This window comes from Syzygium oleosum, unplaced genomic scaffold (assembly GCF_021117445.2).
Source record: "Syzygium oleosum isolate NSW1041296 unplaced genomic scaffold, Sole_v2.1 Sole_v2.06, whole genome shotgun sequence".
Taxonomy (NCBI): Eukaryota; Viridiplantae; Streptophyta; class Magnoliopsida; order Myrtales; family Myrtaceae; genus Syzygium; species Syzygium oleosum.
Window position 1 is genome coordinate 5,362,654 of NW_026607490.1, and position 15,897 is coordinate 5,378,550.

The following is a 15,897-nucleotide window of genomic DNA, read 5'->3' on the forward strand; positions in this document are numbered from 1 at the left end:
CAAAGTCGGCAAAACTTCCTAACTTCATTTGACATAGATAAGCCCAAGTCATATTTCACCGTTGGACGATGTTCATTTCATGTGGAGCTCATTTGATCCGATTGCAGGTATGAGTTGAACTCACGTGATCCGGGTGCACCCAACAATGTGCTCATAAAGGTCTCTTTATGCATTGCATCCAATAAGTCCCAACTTTCTCGGGATGCAGTATTTCAAGACGGTAAGTCGTGATAAATCGGTTTAAAGCATTGTATATCATAAGCGCTTCAGTAAAGACAATAATTCAAGCAAACACAACCTTTTTCATATTCGATTATGATTTTTTCTCACTAGCTAAGTCGAGCCTGTAGCACAGCCTCCCAGTTCCGTCTGTGCTAATAAAGGATCGAACATTATCCAAAAATCGCGAATTACATCCTGATTGCGAATGCCAAGTGTTTCTTACCACAAAATAGTTGTTTATTACCACTCCGTTGAATTGTTTTAGGACAACAACCGATCCTTCTCAAGTAACCACGGCGTTGAACGAAGATGACACGGACAACCTTCATGGATTTCGCGGACCTCATGCTCTCACCATGGGGTCAACGACCATGCCTGCCTGCCTTTGACAAAATAGACCGTGTGGCAAAAGTCAGGATTCTACGCCCAAGGGGCCCAAGCACGAATCTGCTTTGAACTTTTGTTCAATGTTTTTCTAGTCGTGACGTGATCGATGACAAGCAAGAGCAAAAATTGGCCCTTGCGTGCGAAAAGAATCCAACCAGATTACGATTCTAAACCTCCACGGCAAGAAACCGCCCCCGGCTTAACTTTCCCTTTCACTTTCCAAGGATTTTGGGACGATTTGAGTCTTCCTTTTCTTTACGGTATTCTGGCATGGCGAAGGGTTTTCCCGACAGGGTGCGGGCACGGAAAGTGAACGCTATGAAACATCCTGCAAGTTCTACCGGTCGCATGAGGTTTTAGGCATTTGGTCTTTAAGGCGGTCCTTACTTAGAACCGGTTTGCGCCAATCCCGAGGGTCTTAAAAGCATGTGTGATCTTGTTCTTTTAAGTTATAATAGGGGTGAGCGGTTTTCGGTCCGGTCCAATCCGGTCCAACCCAAGAACCGGGAACTGGACCGGGAGGACTGGTTCCCAGTTTCTAGGACCGGGGACCGGACTGGCTAGTCTTGGGACCGTAGACCGGACCGGATCATCAGTCCGATTCCAATGGGACCAATCACTTATTGGTAAAGGCAAGAGGGAATTGGAGAAATTAGATTAGACTTTCTATTCTTTTCAAAAATTTTAAAATGCAAATAAATATATATATGAAAAAATTAAAAATATATATTTATCGGTCCGGTCCAGTCGGTCCAGTTCGGTTCCCACCCTAGAACCGGGAACCGGACCGCCCGGAAACCGGTTCCACTTTTAGGAACCGAAACTGGATCGATATTCCCGAGAACCGGACCAAACCGGTTGGTCCGGTCCGGTCCAGTCCCGATTTGGGCAGTCCATCTTGCACACCCCTAAGTTATACAAGGTTGCTGTATCTTTTCAAAGCTTCTTTCCCAGTGTAAGTTGATTGGCGCAGCAAAATCGTCATTTCTATGGAGCCCATTTGCTTTCACGACGCCATTAAAGACCATCTACAGCTACATATGCTCCCATGTGTTAAATGGCTCGAAATCAGACTGCGTTCGAATTTCAAATACAATCGGCGACGCATCCACGCTCAAAGATGTCGCGCCGTAAAATAATCAAACTTCAGATTTCACGCTTTCGCTGGGGGTAAACCACGCACATAGTTTCCCATGGATCTGTGTCTTTCTGATCAATGTTTTGCTCACTCTATACACCAACACCAGGCCCAGTGGATGAATCAACTATAACTGCTGAAGGAAGGAAGGAAGGCTTTCCCAAGTCCAACCAAGTTGTTGAATGTCAAGTCACTGTCGTCCATCCTTTTTAGAGATCACACGCCTCCCATCAATAATCAAATCTGTACCCAACATCATACGTTTGGTTTTTTCAAAACATCATCCTCTTGGGAGCAACGGAACCCGATTGTCCTCATTCTCTGCTCTATTCACTCGCAGGTTGTGGTCCACTGTCATCACCTCCACTTCCTTCCTTAAATTAATAATCTGTGCAGTGTAATGTATTTTTCTCTCTCTGTCTCTCGGCTGTTGGTGATTGCCTAGGGAAGCTCAGCATTCATTGTGCTACATCGCTATTACATTAAATCTTTCTTTGCAAGGGAATCTTGTTCTCTGTGTATCTATGTTTGCTTTTTGGGCATTTGCGTTTATCCTGATTCTGAAGCATTCAGGAAAGAAAGCAAGCATACATGGTTGTGCCTTCTTCCTTTCTCCAACTCAACCAACACCATCCTTTTACTTCGTGTGCATGGAGAATCAAATCATTCCGGTGGAAAGACAGCGATGAGAATGAGTACCTTTCAACCGCAAAGGGTATGTCTAGGGACTGTGTCGCTAGGATCCAAGTGCACATATGCATGATCGCGATTGCGATATGATCAATTTGAATAATAGTGTGAATGGAGAGGATGGATAGCGGCTCGCAGCACTCCGTTGAATCAAGCGCATCTGTAGAAAAGAAGCTTCGGATGCTTCGAAAACCGGCCCGTTTAGATAAGTTTAAGTTAAAGATTTATTTATTGACTTTCGGTCAAAGTAAACGAAAACACGCATATTTTAGTTTGACACAATCATGCAAGATTTCCTATGGTTGAAATTTGGCGTTAAATGTCCATAACAGATGATTTGGAATAGCCACAACACAAGTCCATCACGGGAATCATGAAGAAGAATCCTGCTAGCTGCAAGCATTTTCCTTTCTTATGCTCTTGCAGACTCCACCTTCACTGGGTCTGTTGCTATGAAATTGTTTCTTTAATGCTGTCTCTCTCTCTCTCTCTCACGAGCAAACAAGGAGCAATCCCTATAATTTAAACAGGGAACCGAATTGAACAGTGGATTTTTAATGGGTGTCCATGTATGATGCACTGAAAGATTCCATTCGAGCAAGCATTTATAAGTGGACTAGATTAGTTGCAGAGACAGAAAAATATGGGTGGGAGAAGTAGACCCATCATGTGGAGATGCCCTTCTTCCTTAAGTTTTGTCTGGTCTTCGTCTCTTTTATTGTTCGTACGCACACAAATAAGGGATAACTTTCCGGTGAAGTCATGATTAAGTAACACGCAACCTCTTCCATCCTTTCTTTGGATGCCTCTCTCTTTGTACTGATGCCTTCTTTTTTTGTGCTTTTTCATGTAACATATCTTCGCTGGACGGCCTTTCTGTGTCCAAAGTCGTTTGCCATTTTTGGATAAAAAGGCCAGATTGCGGGGGCACGACCTCTTGGCACAAAGTCACGGTTACGAATTGAGCACGCGAAATCGCGATCTTAGATATCGTGTAAGATTCGTGTGGACATTTCCTTGATTGGTCTGAAAGGTCATTTTAGTTTCGTGTGGAAACGATGTGGTGAGGCGAGAACCATGTAAAGAAGACATTGATCGCGCTTGCAAAAGCCAAAGCAAGAAAATTCTCCAATTGAAATGTGAAAATGCACTTCTTTTCCCATCCCTTTTGGGCTGGCAATTTGTAATTTCGCTGTGCGAGGAAGGTCTAATGATTCGGGAAAAGGAGAGGCCGATTTCACTGCATCTGAAATCCGATCAGATGAAAAACTAGAGAAAAGAACTGCTAATGTCCTCCTGATCCAACATGTTGCAAGAAGAGGCGTTGTCGGTGATTGAGCTCGAACATGGAGATGATGGAGGAGGAGTGCCTAGTGAATCACCAGCTATGGCTTCACTCTGAAGATCAATCACTGAACTTCTCTTCTTCCTCTTGGGATGAGAAAGATTGCCATTGCCATTGCCATTTCTCCTGGGCCTCAATTTCTTCTGGAACAGCCGATAGACCGCCCAATTTTCATCTCCCACATGAGCCGTCTGCAAAATTTGGGTCAATCCAGACAACACCATAAGGAACAGGCCAGACCACGCAGCATGTCCACTAAGCACAAGTGAACTGCTGCTACAAGATGAAACGAAATTAAGTTATCTTGGTTTAGATTTTTCTTTTTTCCTTCTTTACCGTGGTCAATTTCGAGTTTTCGCGAGTGCCCGCGAGGCTAAATTCGTGCAGGATCCATCGGGTGCCGGCGACATTGGAAGTGGAATGCCTCCCTTCACAGAAAACCAGAGTCTTCCTCGTCCCAGTGACTTGGTTTCCAGTGCCATCAGAAGCTGAGATTTGCTTGCTGTTGGCCTTGTACTTCCAATAGCCAAAACCAGCTGCGACTCTTACGCATTCATGGCCACTGGAACTCCTATTTCTTCTGCTGAAGAAGTACCTCCTCTCCCTCAAATTGCCTAAACGCAATCAAATACACACAAATTTCCTCAACACGATACACATAGACCAGCACAATCCCAAGTTTTCAACGTTTTCATTTTGACCATTCAAAGTCTCAGCCAATTTTCCATGTCCTGAGCACATGCTCGAGCTCATGGGGCCATGTCTAATTGGACATTATTCTATCAATTCGGACACAAAGAGGTGATAAGATATTATAAAGCAACAAACTGCACCGGCAATCGGAAATTGCACAGCCCAAAGCATTAAAATAGTCGCCTCACACCCTCCAAAAACTAGGACGATAACGACAACTTCTCCCCCAAACTCAATATATGTTGAAAAAAAAAAGGGAGACAACTTTAACAACCGAGGCAGACAGGAGATCAACGGGCAACGATACAGACACCAGGGTCAAAGGCCGGAGCTGGGTTGTCATGCAAAGATTTACCTGGCAAGCCCCAGGGATCGGTCCCGAACACATCGAGCTCCGGAATCACGGAGGCGGGCAACGGGACGGCCTGGACCTTTCGCTTCAGGTAATGGACCAGCAGCTCCTCGTCCGTGGGCCGGAACCTGAACCCGATCGGCAGCTTGATCCCTCCTCCGCTCACGAAGAACCTCGGCATCTCCATGTCTTCCCCTCCCCCCCCCCCCCCGAAAAGAGAAAACAAAGCGACAGAACGAGGAAACCCGCGACGACCCCTCTCGGCTCAGCGAGCTAGAGCCCGAGAACGCATGGCCACAACGCTTCAGGGGTAGAAACAGAGAGACCCAGAGGCAAGAAACGGCTGGAAAAACGACACTAGAGGCGCATTTGGGTTAAAGCGGTGGTGGTGGTGGGTTAAGAAGGGAGGCGAAACGAGGGTTTATTTATATGCAAGATGGAAGGGGGGAGAGAGAGAGTGGAGGAAGCTGCTGCTCCTATCTCTGACTCGTGAACACTCTCCTTGCTTGACAAGGAGTGTAGGGGGTAGTATTTTGGGTTTCGACTTTTTTCAATTTCGACGGTTCGACCCAAACGTGTGAGAAGGGATGTGTCGTCGGGGTCGGGGGATGTGGCCAATGGAAACTTGGGATGGTGGGTGGTCAACGCTGCATCGGACCGTGTGGTTTTACTGCTCGTCAGACCCATGTGTCGCACGTTGCTCTCTGGTGCTGCATTTTAATAAGTCTTTTGCCCAACTGAGCACCCCTCGGTTGAGGGCGACGGGCCCCCCACCCCACAACCCCTTTCTTTTTGTTTGCTTGCTTGTCGTGGGAATGGATGGTTTCGTTTCTTCTTCTTCTTCCTCTTCTTTTTCCAAATTTTATGAAAGTTGAGAGTGAACCGAAATTTTTTTCCAGGACTGGTCAAGTGGTTTCGTTTCTTTTCTCTCTCTCTCTCTCTCTCTCGGAAAGAGACCGTCGTGATGGTTTCGTTTTGTCGAGCAACCGGAGAGACGGCGACCGCCCCTCGTCTCACGAGTATTCTGGAGTCGCTCCCTTGTTGGGGGAAGAGCTTTAGAGCCGCCTTACTTTATCGCGGGACTGTCGAATTATATATGGACCCCGAGGGACTCTCCCTCGTTAAACCATAATGACATTATCGGTTTCAACCTCGATGGGAAAATGAAACGGAGCACCAAACGACGTATTTTAGCATACCAAAAGCTGTTAAATCGCCCCCTTCATTCTAGGGTGACCGAGGGATCGCACCGTTCAAGCCTTCCTTTCATACGTTTCCAAGAGGTTGGGAGAAAGCCGCAATCAATAGGATTTTTATATAATCCTCCATTCCAAAAGGAAAGAACGCGAAATTCTTTTTCCATTTCACAGCGATCAATAGATGGGATCTAGCTGTGAAAAGAACGCTCGGACGATGAATAACTCGAGTCTTGATTTTCAACTCCATCAGTCGTTACGAATACCCCCGATCAGCAATACAAGATGCTCTGAAAACACTAATCATCCCTCAAGTGTCGCCTCTTTCTCATTGCCCTACGAAAAGAATACTTACATCTGCACCCCGCCCGTCAATGTCAATAGATACGACGCAGCTGATGAGGTTGGATCTAAAAGTTTTGGTCCCGGTTTTAAATAAACTACTAGTAAGCTGTATCTCATACGGTCGGCGTGATTCGTGTAGACATGCGCGCCAAATGCGCGTAACGTGAAAATCCCCTAAATATTCCGAACCCGTACGATAAAAATAAAATAAAGGAGCCGAATAAGAAGCCCAGTAGGGCAAAAGCTGGATTCCGGACTGTGGATAAGAAGAGTGCGAGGGGGACCGAGTACTTCGCATCTAATCCTCAAAGTAGAAAAATAAGTATAGCTGATGAACGATCGTGCACTCATAAAAACCTATGCGAGGCTTCCCTTCTACTTTATTCTACGAGGTAATGGCTTCTGGATTTTGACTTCGTGTCCCACGATTCTTACCAGCTCATGTGAACTACCTGTGCCCCCCAACGAGCCCATCTACATTATATTAGTGCAAAAGCTACCAAAAACCTCAAATTATGCTCACTATAATAAATTTACTAAATTCCAAACTTGTACCCCGTGTGACACGTTTATCTTCCGTCAATGAATACCTGTTAAAAATCTGTCTACGTGGATGCCGGAAAGCAGATGATGTTGACATGGTACTCGTGTGACTTAAGTGAAATAAAAACCGACGTTGTTTTAACTGAAAAATCATCTGTCGACTAAGTACAAGTTTGTGGTTTAAGGAAAACGTGTCGCAGCGGGCATAGTTTTTTGGGTTTCTGATATCACGAAAAAGTTCCGGATAAATGTATCACGGCAGATATAATTTGGCCCTTTATAATATCTTTAGCTCAAATGAAATCGGACATGAGAGAGAATCTTGATCCATCAGCCGTGATATTAGGGTCGAATAGACAGCTTTTAACTTCGATAATCGGTGGGCAAAAATCGTAGGCTCCTTGTTGTCGAAGCAGCCGTGCAAGAGAGGCGTCGAAGAAAAGGTGGGGGCTACAGAAGATGGTTGAGCCCACGCAATGGTTTTAAACCCATTTCAGCCCCGTTCACTAGCAAGGTATGCTCGGTCTTCCTTCCCCCGACTTTCCACGCGCGCCGCTTTGCGTACAGTTCCGGAAAAAGTCTCGGCCATGAGTGACCTCAACATTGCAAACGTGCGACGTACTGTACCAGTATCGCCTTTCGCTTTTCGCTTTTGCCTTATGGTATCGCCCCCCGCTCGCTTTGACCGGAGTCTCTGTCCCCCCCTGTATACCGCGGGGATGCTGGTGCTCCTCCATGGACGGTTGGGCCGTTTGGATTGCCGTCGCACGCGACCCCCATGGACGGTTCGCCGCATCGATGTGGGGGGAGAACATGGCCGGACTTTGATCTTTTAGAGGAACGAGAAGCCGTGGTACGTCGCGTGCTAGATGCAAGTGCGGACGTCGATATTGGTAGCGAGCATAGAGTCTAATCGCAAGTTAAAATCCAATCCGCCACTATCTGGCAAAAGGAGCTTAGCTCTTGAGGAGGCTATGTTTGGTGGATACGATGGCCTGACCCCATCCGGTCTCTCTCTCTCTCTCTCTCAGTCGTGCGCGCTCTGACGGCAGCTACCTTGCAATCATCGCACAACCGCCGCCACGAAATGGCAACAGTTCCCAAATGGCAAAGCATGATTGATCGATGTTCTCTCTCTCTCTGCGCCAAATTTGGGCTTCGGGACCTCGATCGCCTCATGGTGTTTTCAGGTGACCGCCAAGTTGGGGTCCCCGATCCTGAGGCGAACGGTACCAGAACCCCCTCGCGGTTGTCCTGATGCAATTATTTGTCCAAATCTCGAAAAACATCATTACTATTTTTATGTTTAGTCTTGTTCTATTCCTTGTACAGCAAGCACTCGTTCGGATATCAGATACTCATGTCCATTTATCGTGTCGATTACCAATGATGCCTATCTATATATACCCTTATCTTACGGATCTTATCTTATACGGTAAAAAAGTCATTGGCGCATCCTAATTTTTTTTTTTCTTTTTGCATCTTTGAGAGCAAAAAGCATAGGAGCTATAGAATAATAAGATCGAGAATTTCAATTGCATAACCTCTTCCCGAAGAAAATTGTTCAAAAAATCGTAACTTGGAAAATTATTCAAAAAGTTCTAAACTTATTATACATGGGTTAATTTTGCCTAGAAATTTTTAATTTGGCCAATTTAATTATAAATCTTTTAACGATTCACTAATGAGTCTTTCTGGCCAATCTTAGCCCGAAATTACTAACGTTGATGCTGGGTGTCTTACGTGCAAGGTGGACGTTGCCGTGAATGATTTGTGCAATTCTTTTAAAATTTTCTAATTTCTTCTTTCTTAAAGTTTTCTAAATGATTTTGTGAGGACGCACTATAAAAAAAAAAATAAGGTTTTAGCAACGGCATTTGCCACAAAAATTCTGGCAAAATTTGTCGCTAAATGAAGTTGCGACGAAAATTCTACCACAAAATTCGTCGCTAATTTACCACGAACGCTATTCGTGGAAAAAATCGTCGCCAATTAGCAACGATAGCAACGATGAAATTTGAAATATTTTAGCGACGAAATTAGCGACGACATTTTTTTTAATGATGTACTTGATAATATGTCTTTAGCAATGAATTTTGCCACGAACATTGTTCAGGAACGAATTTAGCGACGAACTCTACAATGAATATTGTTTAGGGACGAAATTAGCGATGAAATTTTATTTTTGCAACGAACTTTTATAATTTGTGATCGTATGATAAAATCATTTCTTTTATTTTTCGATTTTAAATCTAATTAAAAGCAAAATTAATTTCTAGAATTTATATTTAACATTGATTAAGCACTTAATAACATCAAAATATTATAATAATATGAAAATGAAATACATACATCTACATTTCCACAAGAATGACAAACATTTTTCTTTAGAATACAAATAATGAGAGAATAAATAATCTCGAGCACTTTAAAGCACCTGCTTAAGCAACCTCAGGGTGGCAATTCTTTCCAGGGCAAGAACATATTGGGCCAACTGCATTTCTGGCACAAAAGATGCTGAAGCAAAGCTTATCCCCGATAGATATGAAAAGATACTTCCAATCTTGCGCCTGCTCTGCTTTCTCCTATAAGGTTTGCATGAAGTGCTTCATCACCTGACATTCACTTGTTTACATACAATGCGATACTGAATCAGACCATCCTTGGCAAATCTCCCCCTCCGCATATCAACACATAATAACTAACCTGATTGCCAAACAAAACATATCTGCTATTTAATATTCTTAATTAAAACCATAAAATTCCCAAAAGCAAGGAAAACTCAAAGTCCCACAAGCACAGAGAAGAAAGTGAATTACCTACATTGCCAAAATTTCGCATCCAAAATTAAAAGGATTGCACTTACAACATTTATATATCTTCAGGCCATGAAAGCAATTGCTAGAAATTTCTGGTGACACATTTTCAGTCTAATTGATCCTCCGAAAGAGCAAATTAAGAAGCCTAGCTTAACGGACCTACCAATCAATATGCACACTGCACAAGGTTCTTTATTAAGCCAACTTAACTTGCTATGCATTCTAAGATGCTGGTTTGAATAAAAACTTCATCACTTCTCATATGATATCACAAACGGAATTCTTCTCCATACAAATCAAACTATGATATGAATCAAATACCACTTCAAATTTAAGCAAGCTGTTAAGTTTAATACAAATAACTAAACAATACGACAACTGACAATGTTTTTCACTTGCTTAGTAAATGAAGATACCATCGCACAACCATCTTGTGGAAACATCCAAGTATGAGGACTAAGTCATTAGCATTTTTAGCTGAACCTCTGCATAGCCTTTCAAAGTACAAAAGGTCTCACTAATAATAAGTACTCACTATATATCACTACTTTTCGACTTCATCTAAAACACGAATCATACCATATGTTAAAGGCATAATAATCTTGTGCTAACAGTATATAGTCACTATATATCACGTCATTTGACTGCTTTCAAAATGATAATAATAGTTAATGTCAAATCTATATAATGAGGAAACATTAAAGCCTAAACCACAAGTTCATTTGAACAATCCTTTTCCACAACAAGCAAGCCACGCTACTATTTTCCTCAATGTTACAAGTGGCATCTTAACAACTAAGTAATGTAGTACTTACCAAACAAATGCTTGCTGCAGCCCTGAATATGCAATCAGCAGGATTATCAGAAGCATTCGTACGTCAAACAAAGGAGTAATCACAGACTTTGATAGAGACACCAGAGAAGAATGGAAACTAGCAGGGTATTCTGGGGAAGCTCTTTCTTCTCTACTGTCTCTTTTTCTCAAGAAACACATAAGTATGGTGCCGAAGGTCATACTGCAAAGAAACACAATGAACAGTAATTTCGTTCCGCTTGCACTCCCGTCCTACATTTAAGGGACACAAAATCCACAATGAAGGATAATGACACTCTTAGAATCAAGGGAAGATAAGAACAAATGCAGAAACGCTTGTTATAATCATCTTTCCATACGTAAGAAAAGATCTCACTGAAAGGCAGTATTGGTTTCCTTTTATAAATGGACAAAATGAGAAAAAATTCATGTGGTATGATTATGTATGTTAATGAACAAGCAAAAGAATCGAAAAACAAAGAATTGAGTAAGGGGATGCCCCATACAGATTCCTCTCTAAAAACAGCTAACAGCATTAGAAAGTTAACAGAAGGACAGAAAAAAGAAGGAATGAGTAAGGGGATGATGCCAAATACCGTTTCCTCTCTCAAAACCGCTAGCGATACTAGAATCCCAACAACCTGCAAAGACATGTCAAAAAGATCAGGACAACATGCTGGATGTTTAAGATTAAAAGCCTATCTTAAAAAAATCAATTAGCAAATTTGACCTGATGACTGGCAAACATTCCCCAAAATTCTCCATTGAAGGCACCAATAATTGTTCCTTCATGTAAGCTGCAATCTTTTGCATGAGTACGTGCAGTAGAGGTGAGATATGTCCCCTGATAGAAAAAAATTAGGTAAGGGAAAAAACTGATAGCAAAATAAGAGCAGCGGACCTGAAACAAAGACAGACTTAGTTTACAAACAAATCAAGAGGAAGCAAATCCACCTGCCCAACCCATATTATTGACGCAGCAAACCCAAGATATAAACAAACTGGAACCATTGTGTACCTGCATCAGGAACAGCTAAAAGATGAAGAATGTGCAGTCCACAACGAAGTTTATGAGTAAATGAACAGAAACGTAAACTGTCGATTTCTTTTTCAGCCCGAAACTGAACTGTCTAATTTGAAAACTAAGGATGTTTCACCGTCTCTATCGGGCACTTTCTATTTCGTTTTGTCGAGAAAGGGGCATTATGATGGCCAAAAACATTAATACCACAACCGAGTACCCCTCTAATCTACAGAGCCAAGGTATTTATGCATTTGCACTAAGTTAGATGACGAGCTATGCCTATGATGAGCTAACTAACTAGATTTCTGAAGTTTAAAGCATAGTGATCTGCCTGCGACAACATCTCATTAAGATGCCCGGAGGCTCTTATGTTTACCGCGAGCAACCTCATATACCCCATTGTGGGGGAATAAGAGGCCTGACCAATGTATACAATGAATTCACGGACTTGTTGAGACACCGGGACCGGAAAATTTATAAGCAATCAGACTGAGTAGTATAGACAACCTACAGACCCAGAAGGGCATACCAGGATGGTTTCAAATTCGCTAGCTAGGAACAGTCAGTACCCAGTAGTCCCAAGAAGAATAGCATTTTTGGGACCCAATGAACGAACCGCCAAAGAAGCCACCGAGGAGAAGAATGTGAAGGACACGTGCAGTATCCCAAGCGAGATCGTGCCCAAATTATCCGCCTGCAACAAAAATCAAGAAACTCATCAAACCAAAACGCAACGTCAAACGAACCCAAAAAAAAAAACATTCCTACAAGCAAACCTCAGACCCAGAAGTGCAAAAATCCGCCTCTGGGTTTCATCTCACGACCGTCGATTCCTTCTCTTGATTTACCCAAAATTCCAACGAAATAGACTCGGAAAACTCACGGTGTTCACGGTGCTCTCGAGATTCCGAGCAGCACCGTAGGCCAAGAAGATGAGCAAGAAACCGCAGCTCAGGATATGGACATCACGGGCATGGCCTCTCGGCGGCGAAGCAGCCGGCGGGGGGGGGGGGGGGGTGCCTCGGCGGCGACCAGCGGAGCCGAGCCGAGCCTCCTCGTCGGAAGCCTCGGCCTCCTCCTCCGGAGCGGCGATCTCTCGGTCCTCTTGCTCCGCCTCCTCCGCCTCTAATTTCTCGGGGAGCTCCTCCTCCTTGCCCTCGACGGGGGGAAGGAGCCGCCGCCCCTTCGGGCTCCGCGGCCTCCAGGGCTCCGGAGGCCATGGGCGAGGAGGAGTCGCGGGAGGAAGCGCCGGCGGGGAAGGGGTACCGAAAACCCTTTTTCATTATTATTTTTGTCGCAAATTAGCAATGAATTTTTTTTCATCGCTAATTTTTCATGATTAAAATCTTATTTTTTTGTAGTTTAATTTTGCGACGAAATCAGCGACGCCCTAAAAAATATTAAATATTCGGCAAATAAAAAATATTGCCAATGTCGTCGCTAATTTTGCGGTTAATTATGTTTGTCGCTAATTGGCGACGGACTTTTATATTAATAATTTAACAAATAAAAATATCGCAAATGTCATGGCTAATTTTGCGATGAACACTATTTGTCGCTAATTAGCCACGAATAAGTTTTTATCGAAAAATTAGCGACGACATTTGCGACATTTTTATTTACTTAATTGTTAATATAAAGGGTTGTCGCTAATTTCGTCGCTAATTAGCGACAAACATAATTCGTCGCTAAATTAGTGACGATTACAGTTTGTCGCTAATTATAATTAGCGACGAACATATATTCGTTACAAAATTAGCGACGAACTATAAAAATTGTCGCGACGAACGTGCCGCGAAAGTTATTTTGCGACAAATGCGCCACGAAAGTTATTTTCGTTGTTGTTTTCGTCATAAATTAGCGATGAACTGGCGTTCGTCGCTATTTCTATTGCAAATTATCAATGAATTTGCGTTCATTGCTAATATTCCGTGGCTAAATCTTTGTTTTTTTTAGCGACGTTGCAGCCCTCACCTATGGCTAGTGACCTTTGCCAGCTATCGCGCGAGGCCCCGAATCGGTGAAGGGAAATAGAAAGAAGAGAAAGAAGAAAAAGAAAGAAAAGGAAAGGAAAATGAAATAAAAAATTAAAAAAAATAAAGAAATCTACAAAAATCGTCCACGTCAACGTCGTATGTGCCACATAGGACAGCTGACGCCTACCTCAACAATTTCTGGACGAAAATTGGCCGAAAGAACTACATAGGCAAATTGTCAAAAGATTTATGACTGAATTAATCAAATTGAAAAGTTTAGGATTGAATTGGTCATCATACAATAAGTTTAAAACTTTTTGGACAATTTATCCTCATATTTTCCTCATTGGGAGCATCCATGACAATACTTGAAGAATGTGAAATGAATACTCTTACGCAAGGACGGCTCTAGGATATAATCATATATAAACCTAGATCGACCAATGTTTGATCTGAACATTTCGACTCAATTTTGTTTCATAGACCAACTTGAAATTTAGAACCTACTTAATAATCGCGTGAAACAATATTACATTCTACGAGTTTGCAACGGCTGGTCTCATTCCAAACTCGTCCCAATGACTCGAGACTAGTCCTCGAGTCAATCACAGAATTTGACACAAAATTTCAAACTTCGACAAATGTGCCTGAAATTCGCCGAAGTTAGGGGAATGTGGAAATCCATCATATGTTGCTAGTTTTGATAACTTAAGGAGTTGCTTTATTGGAAGAATGTGGTGACACATGGTCTTTGTTGTATGGTAGTTTTTGTTTCGTGCTGGTACGGCCACAGTGAGCAAATTTGCTAGGCATGGATAATGACGCTGATTCTCATTACCCAATTTCATTTTAGAAGAATGCAGACCAAGCGTGTTAGAAGATTAAAGTTGGTGTGCAATACTTAGGTGCTGAACGATTTTTCCCTCTCAGACTACATCACGGCGTTTCACAGATGAGAAGTTGGACAGGTTGGAAAAGAATATTACTAACGGAGGAGCTGTGCCTGAAACCACCGCCAAGAAAGGGGAAGGGCTATCGCGTCGGTCCTGTGTTGCTCGGGTTCTTCATTTTTGTCGTCGTTGGCTCGTGTGAGACTTTGCTTCTTTCCTTCTATAATCATCCGAGATAACTGTCGGGTTTCCGTCTTATCCTAACCCTGTACCAACCTCTCAACATTGGAAGACCACTTAATCCACCTCAATGCCCTCCCTCGGTTTTCGAAGGGGGTGGGACTGAACACGTTGTGAGTGTGGTGCCGTTGCACCGGCAGCACCAAGCCCCATTGACCTTGTGACTTTCGAAAAACGGGGTCCCTCTTTGGACATGCCAATGTTTAGTTACAGCACTCTTTTATGTTAAAGCCGAGGAAAGTGTCAGAAAAATCATAAACCTATTATATTAGTATTAATTTAGTCCTAAACATTTTGTCCTAGTGCCAATTCAATCCTTCCGGCTAATTTTGGTTAGAATTTTGCTGACGTGGACGTCGGCTGGCCCATGTGGCATCGCTGGTGCGACGTGGATAGTTTTTAATAATATTTTAACTATTTTTTCTTTTTTTTCCTTCTCTTTTAGGTGGCCGGCAAGGGTTGGCCTCTGGGGCAAGGGCGAGAGCTGGCAAGGCCACCCTTGCCTAGGCGACGCTTGGCCTCGCCAGATTTGGCCAGGTCGACACAGCAAGGTAACATCGATTTCTTAGAGACCTTTCTCGAGGAAGACCAAGAGCCTTTGTTGAAGAAAGGAAGGAGGTCGAGAAGGCCGACCCAGCAAGGTCTTCGTGGCCTGTTGGCCTCGCCAGATTTGGCAAGTCCAGGCGTCGCTTGGGCAAGGGCGAGGCCAACCCTCACCCAGGCGATGCTCGGTGAGGCCGCCCTCGCCCAGGCGACGTTGGCCTTGCTAGCGCTCGCCCTTGCCCTGGTGAGGCTGATGCTCGCCTGTGCCGGCGAGGGCCACCCTTGCTCAGGCGAGGCCAACCCTCACCGGTCATCGGAAAGAGGAAGAAAAGAGAGAGAGAGAGAGAGAGAGAGAGAGAGAGAGAGAGAGAGAGAGAGAGAGAGAGAGAGAGAGAGAGAGAGAGAGAGAGAGAGAGAGAGAGAGAGAGAGAGAGAGAGAATTCGAAAAAATATTTGAAAAAATATTAAAATATTATTTAAAAATTTCAACATTAGTGCCGGCCATGCCACATAGGCTGGCCGACATCTACATCAACAAAATCAGGTCAAAATTAGCTAGAAGGACTAAATTTGCACAAAAACAAAATATTTATTACTCAATTGGCACCAAAAAGAGGTTTATGGCTAAATTGACATCAATTCAATAGGTTTGAGACTTTTATGATACTTTGCCCATTAAA

The 15,897-nt window shown here is 43.3% G+C and overlaps 2 protein-coding genes across 2 annotated transcripts; both read right to left on the minus strand.

The window, feature by feature from the left end:
* Nucleotides 1–3,538: 3,538 nt before the first annotated feature.
* Nucleotides 3,539–5,262, minus strand: LOC115680090 (NAC domain-containing protein 83-like). The gene is made up of 3 exons (XM_030603827.2): nt 4,831–5,262; nt 4,119–4,396; nt 3,539–3,973 (listed from the first exon to the last, which is right to left on the minus strand). The coding sequence occupies exons 1-3, from the start codon at nt 5,012–5,014 to the stop codon at nt 3,707–3,709; spliced, it is 729 nt and encodes a 242-aa protein (XP_030459687.1). The 5' UTR covers nt 5,015–5,262; the 3' UTR covers nt 3,539–3,706.
* Nucleotides 5,263–9,319: 4,057 nt separating this feature from the next.
* On the minus strand, nt 9,320–12,843 carry LOC115680250 (UNC93-like protein 3). Its single transcript, XM_056312125.1, has 7 exons — nt 12,452–12,843; nt 12,138–12,262; nt 11,499–11,562; nt 11,275–11,388; nt 11,141–11,185; nt 10,546–10,796; nt 9,320–9,496 (listed from the first exon to the last, which is right to left on the minus strand). Exons 3-7 carry the CDS (start codon nt 11,553–11,555, stop codon nt 9,340–9,342), a joined length of 624 nt encoding a protein of 207 aa, XP_056168100.1. The 5' UTR covers nt 11,556–11,562; nt 12,138–12,262; nt 12,452–12,843; the 3' UTR covers nt 9,320–9,339.
* Nucleotides 12,844–15,897: the final 3,054 nt, after the last annotated feature.

Excerpts from the sequence above, each read along its gene's own strand:
- LOC115680250 (XM_056312125.1), bottom strand. The coding sequence starts at position 11,555 with ATGGTTCCAGTTTGTTTATATCTTGGGTTTGCTGCGTCAATAATATGG. Across the intron at positions 11,186-11,274 it reads GAATGTTTGCCAGTCATCAG|GTTGTTGGGATTCTAGTATC; the intron begins GTCAAATTTGCT and ends ATGTCTTTGCAG. Across the intron at positions 9,497-10,545 it reads CTGCAGCAAGCATTTGTTTG|GAGAAAGCAGAGCAGGCGCA; the intron begins GTAAGTACTACA and ends CAAACCTTATAG.
- LOC115680090 (XM_030603827.2), bottom strand. The coding sequence starts at position 5,014 with ATGGAGATGCCGAGGTTCTTCGTGAGCGGAGGAGGGATCAAGCTGCCG. Across the intron at positions 4,397-4,830 it reads CGATCCCTGGGGCTTGCCAG|GCAATTTGAGGGAGAGGAGG; the intron begins GTAAATCTTTGC and ends GATTGCGTTTAG. Across the intron at positions 3,974-4,118 it reads AAAACTCGAAATTGACCACG|ACGGCTCATGTGGGAGATGA; the intron begins GTAAAGAAGGAA and ends CAAATTTTGCAG.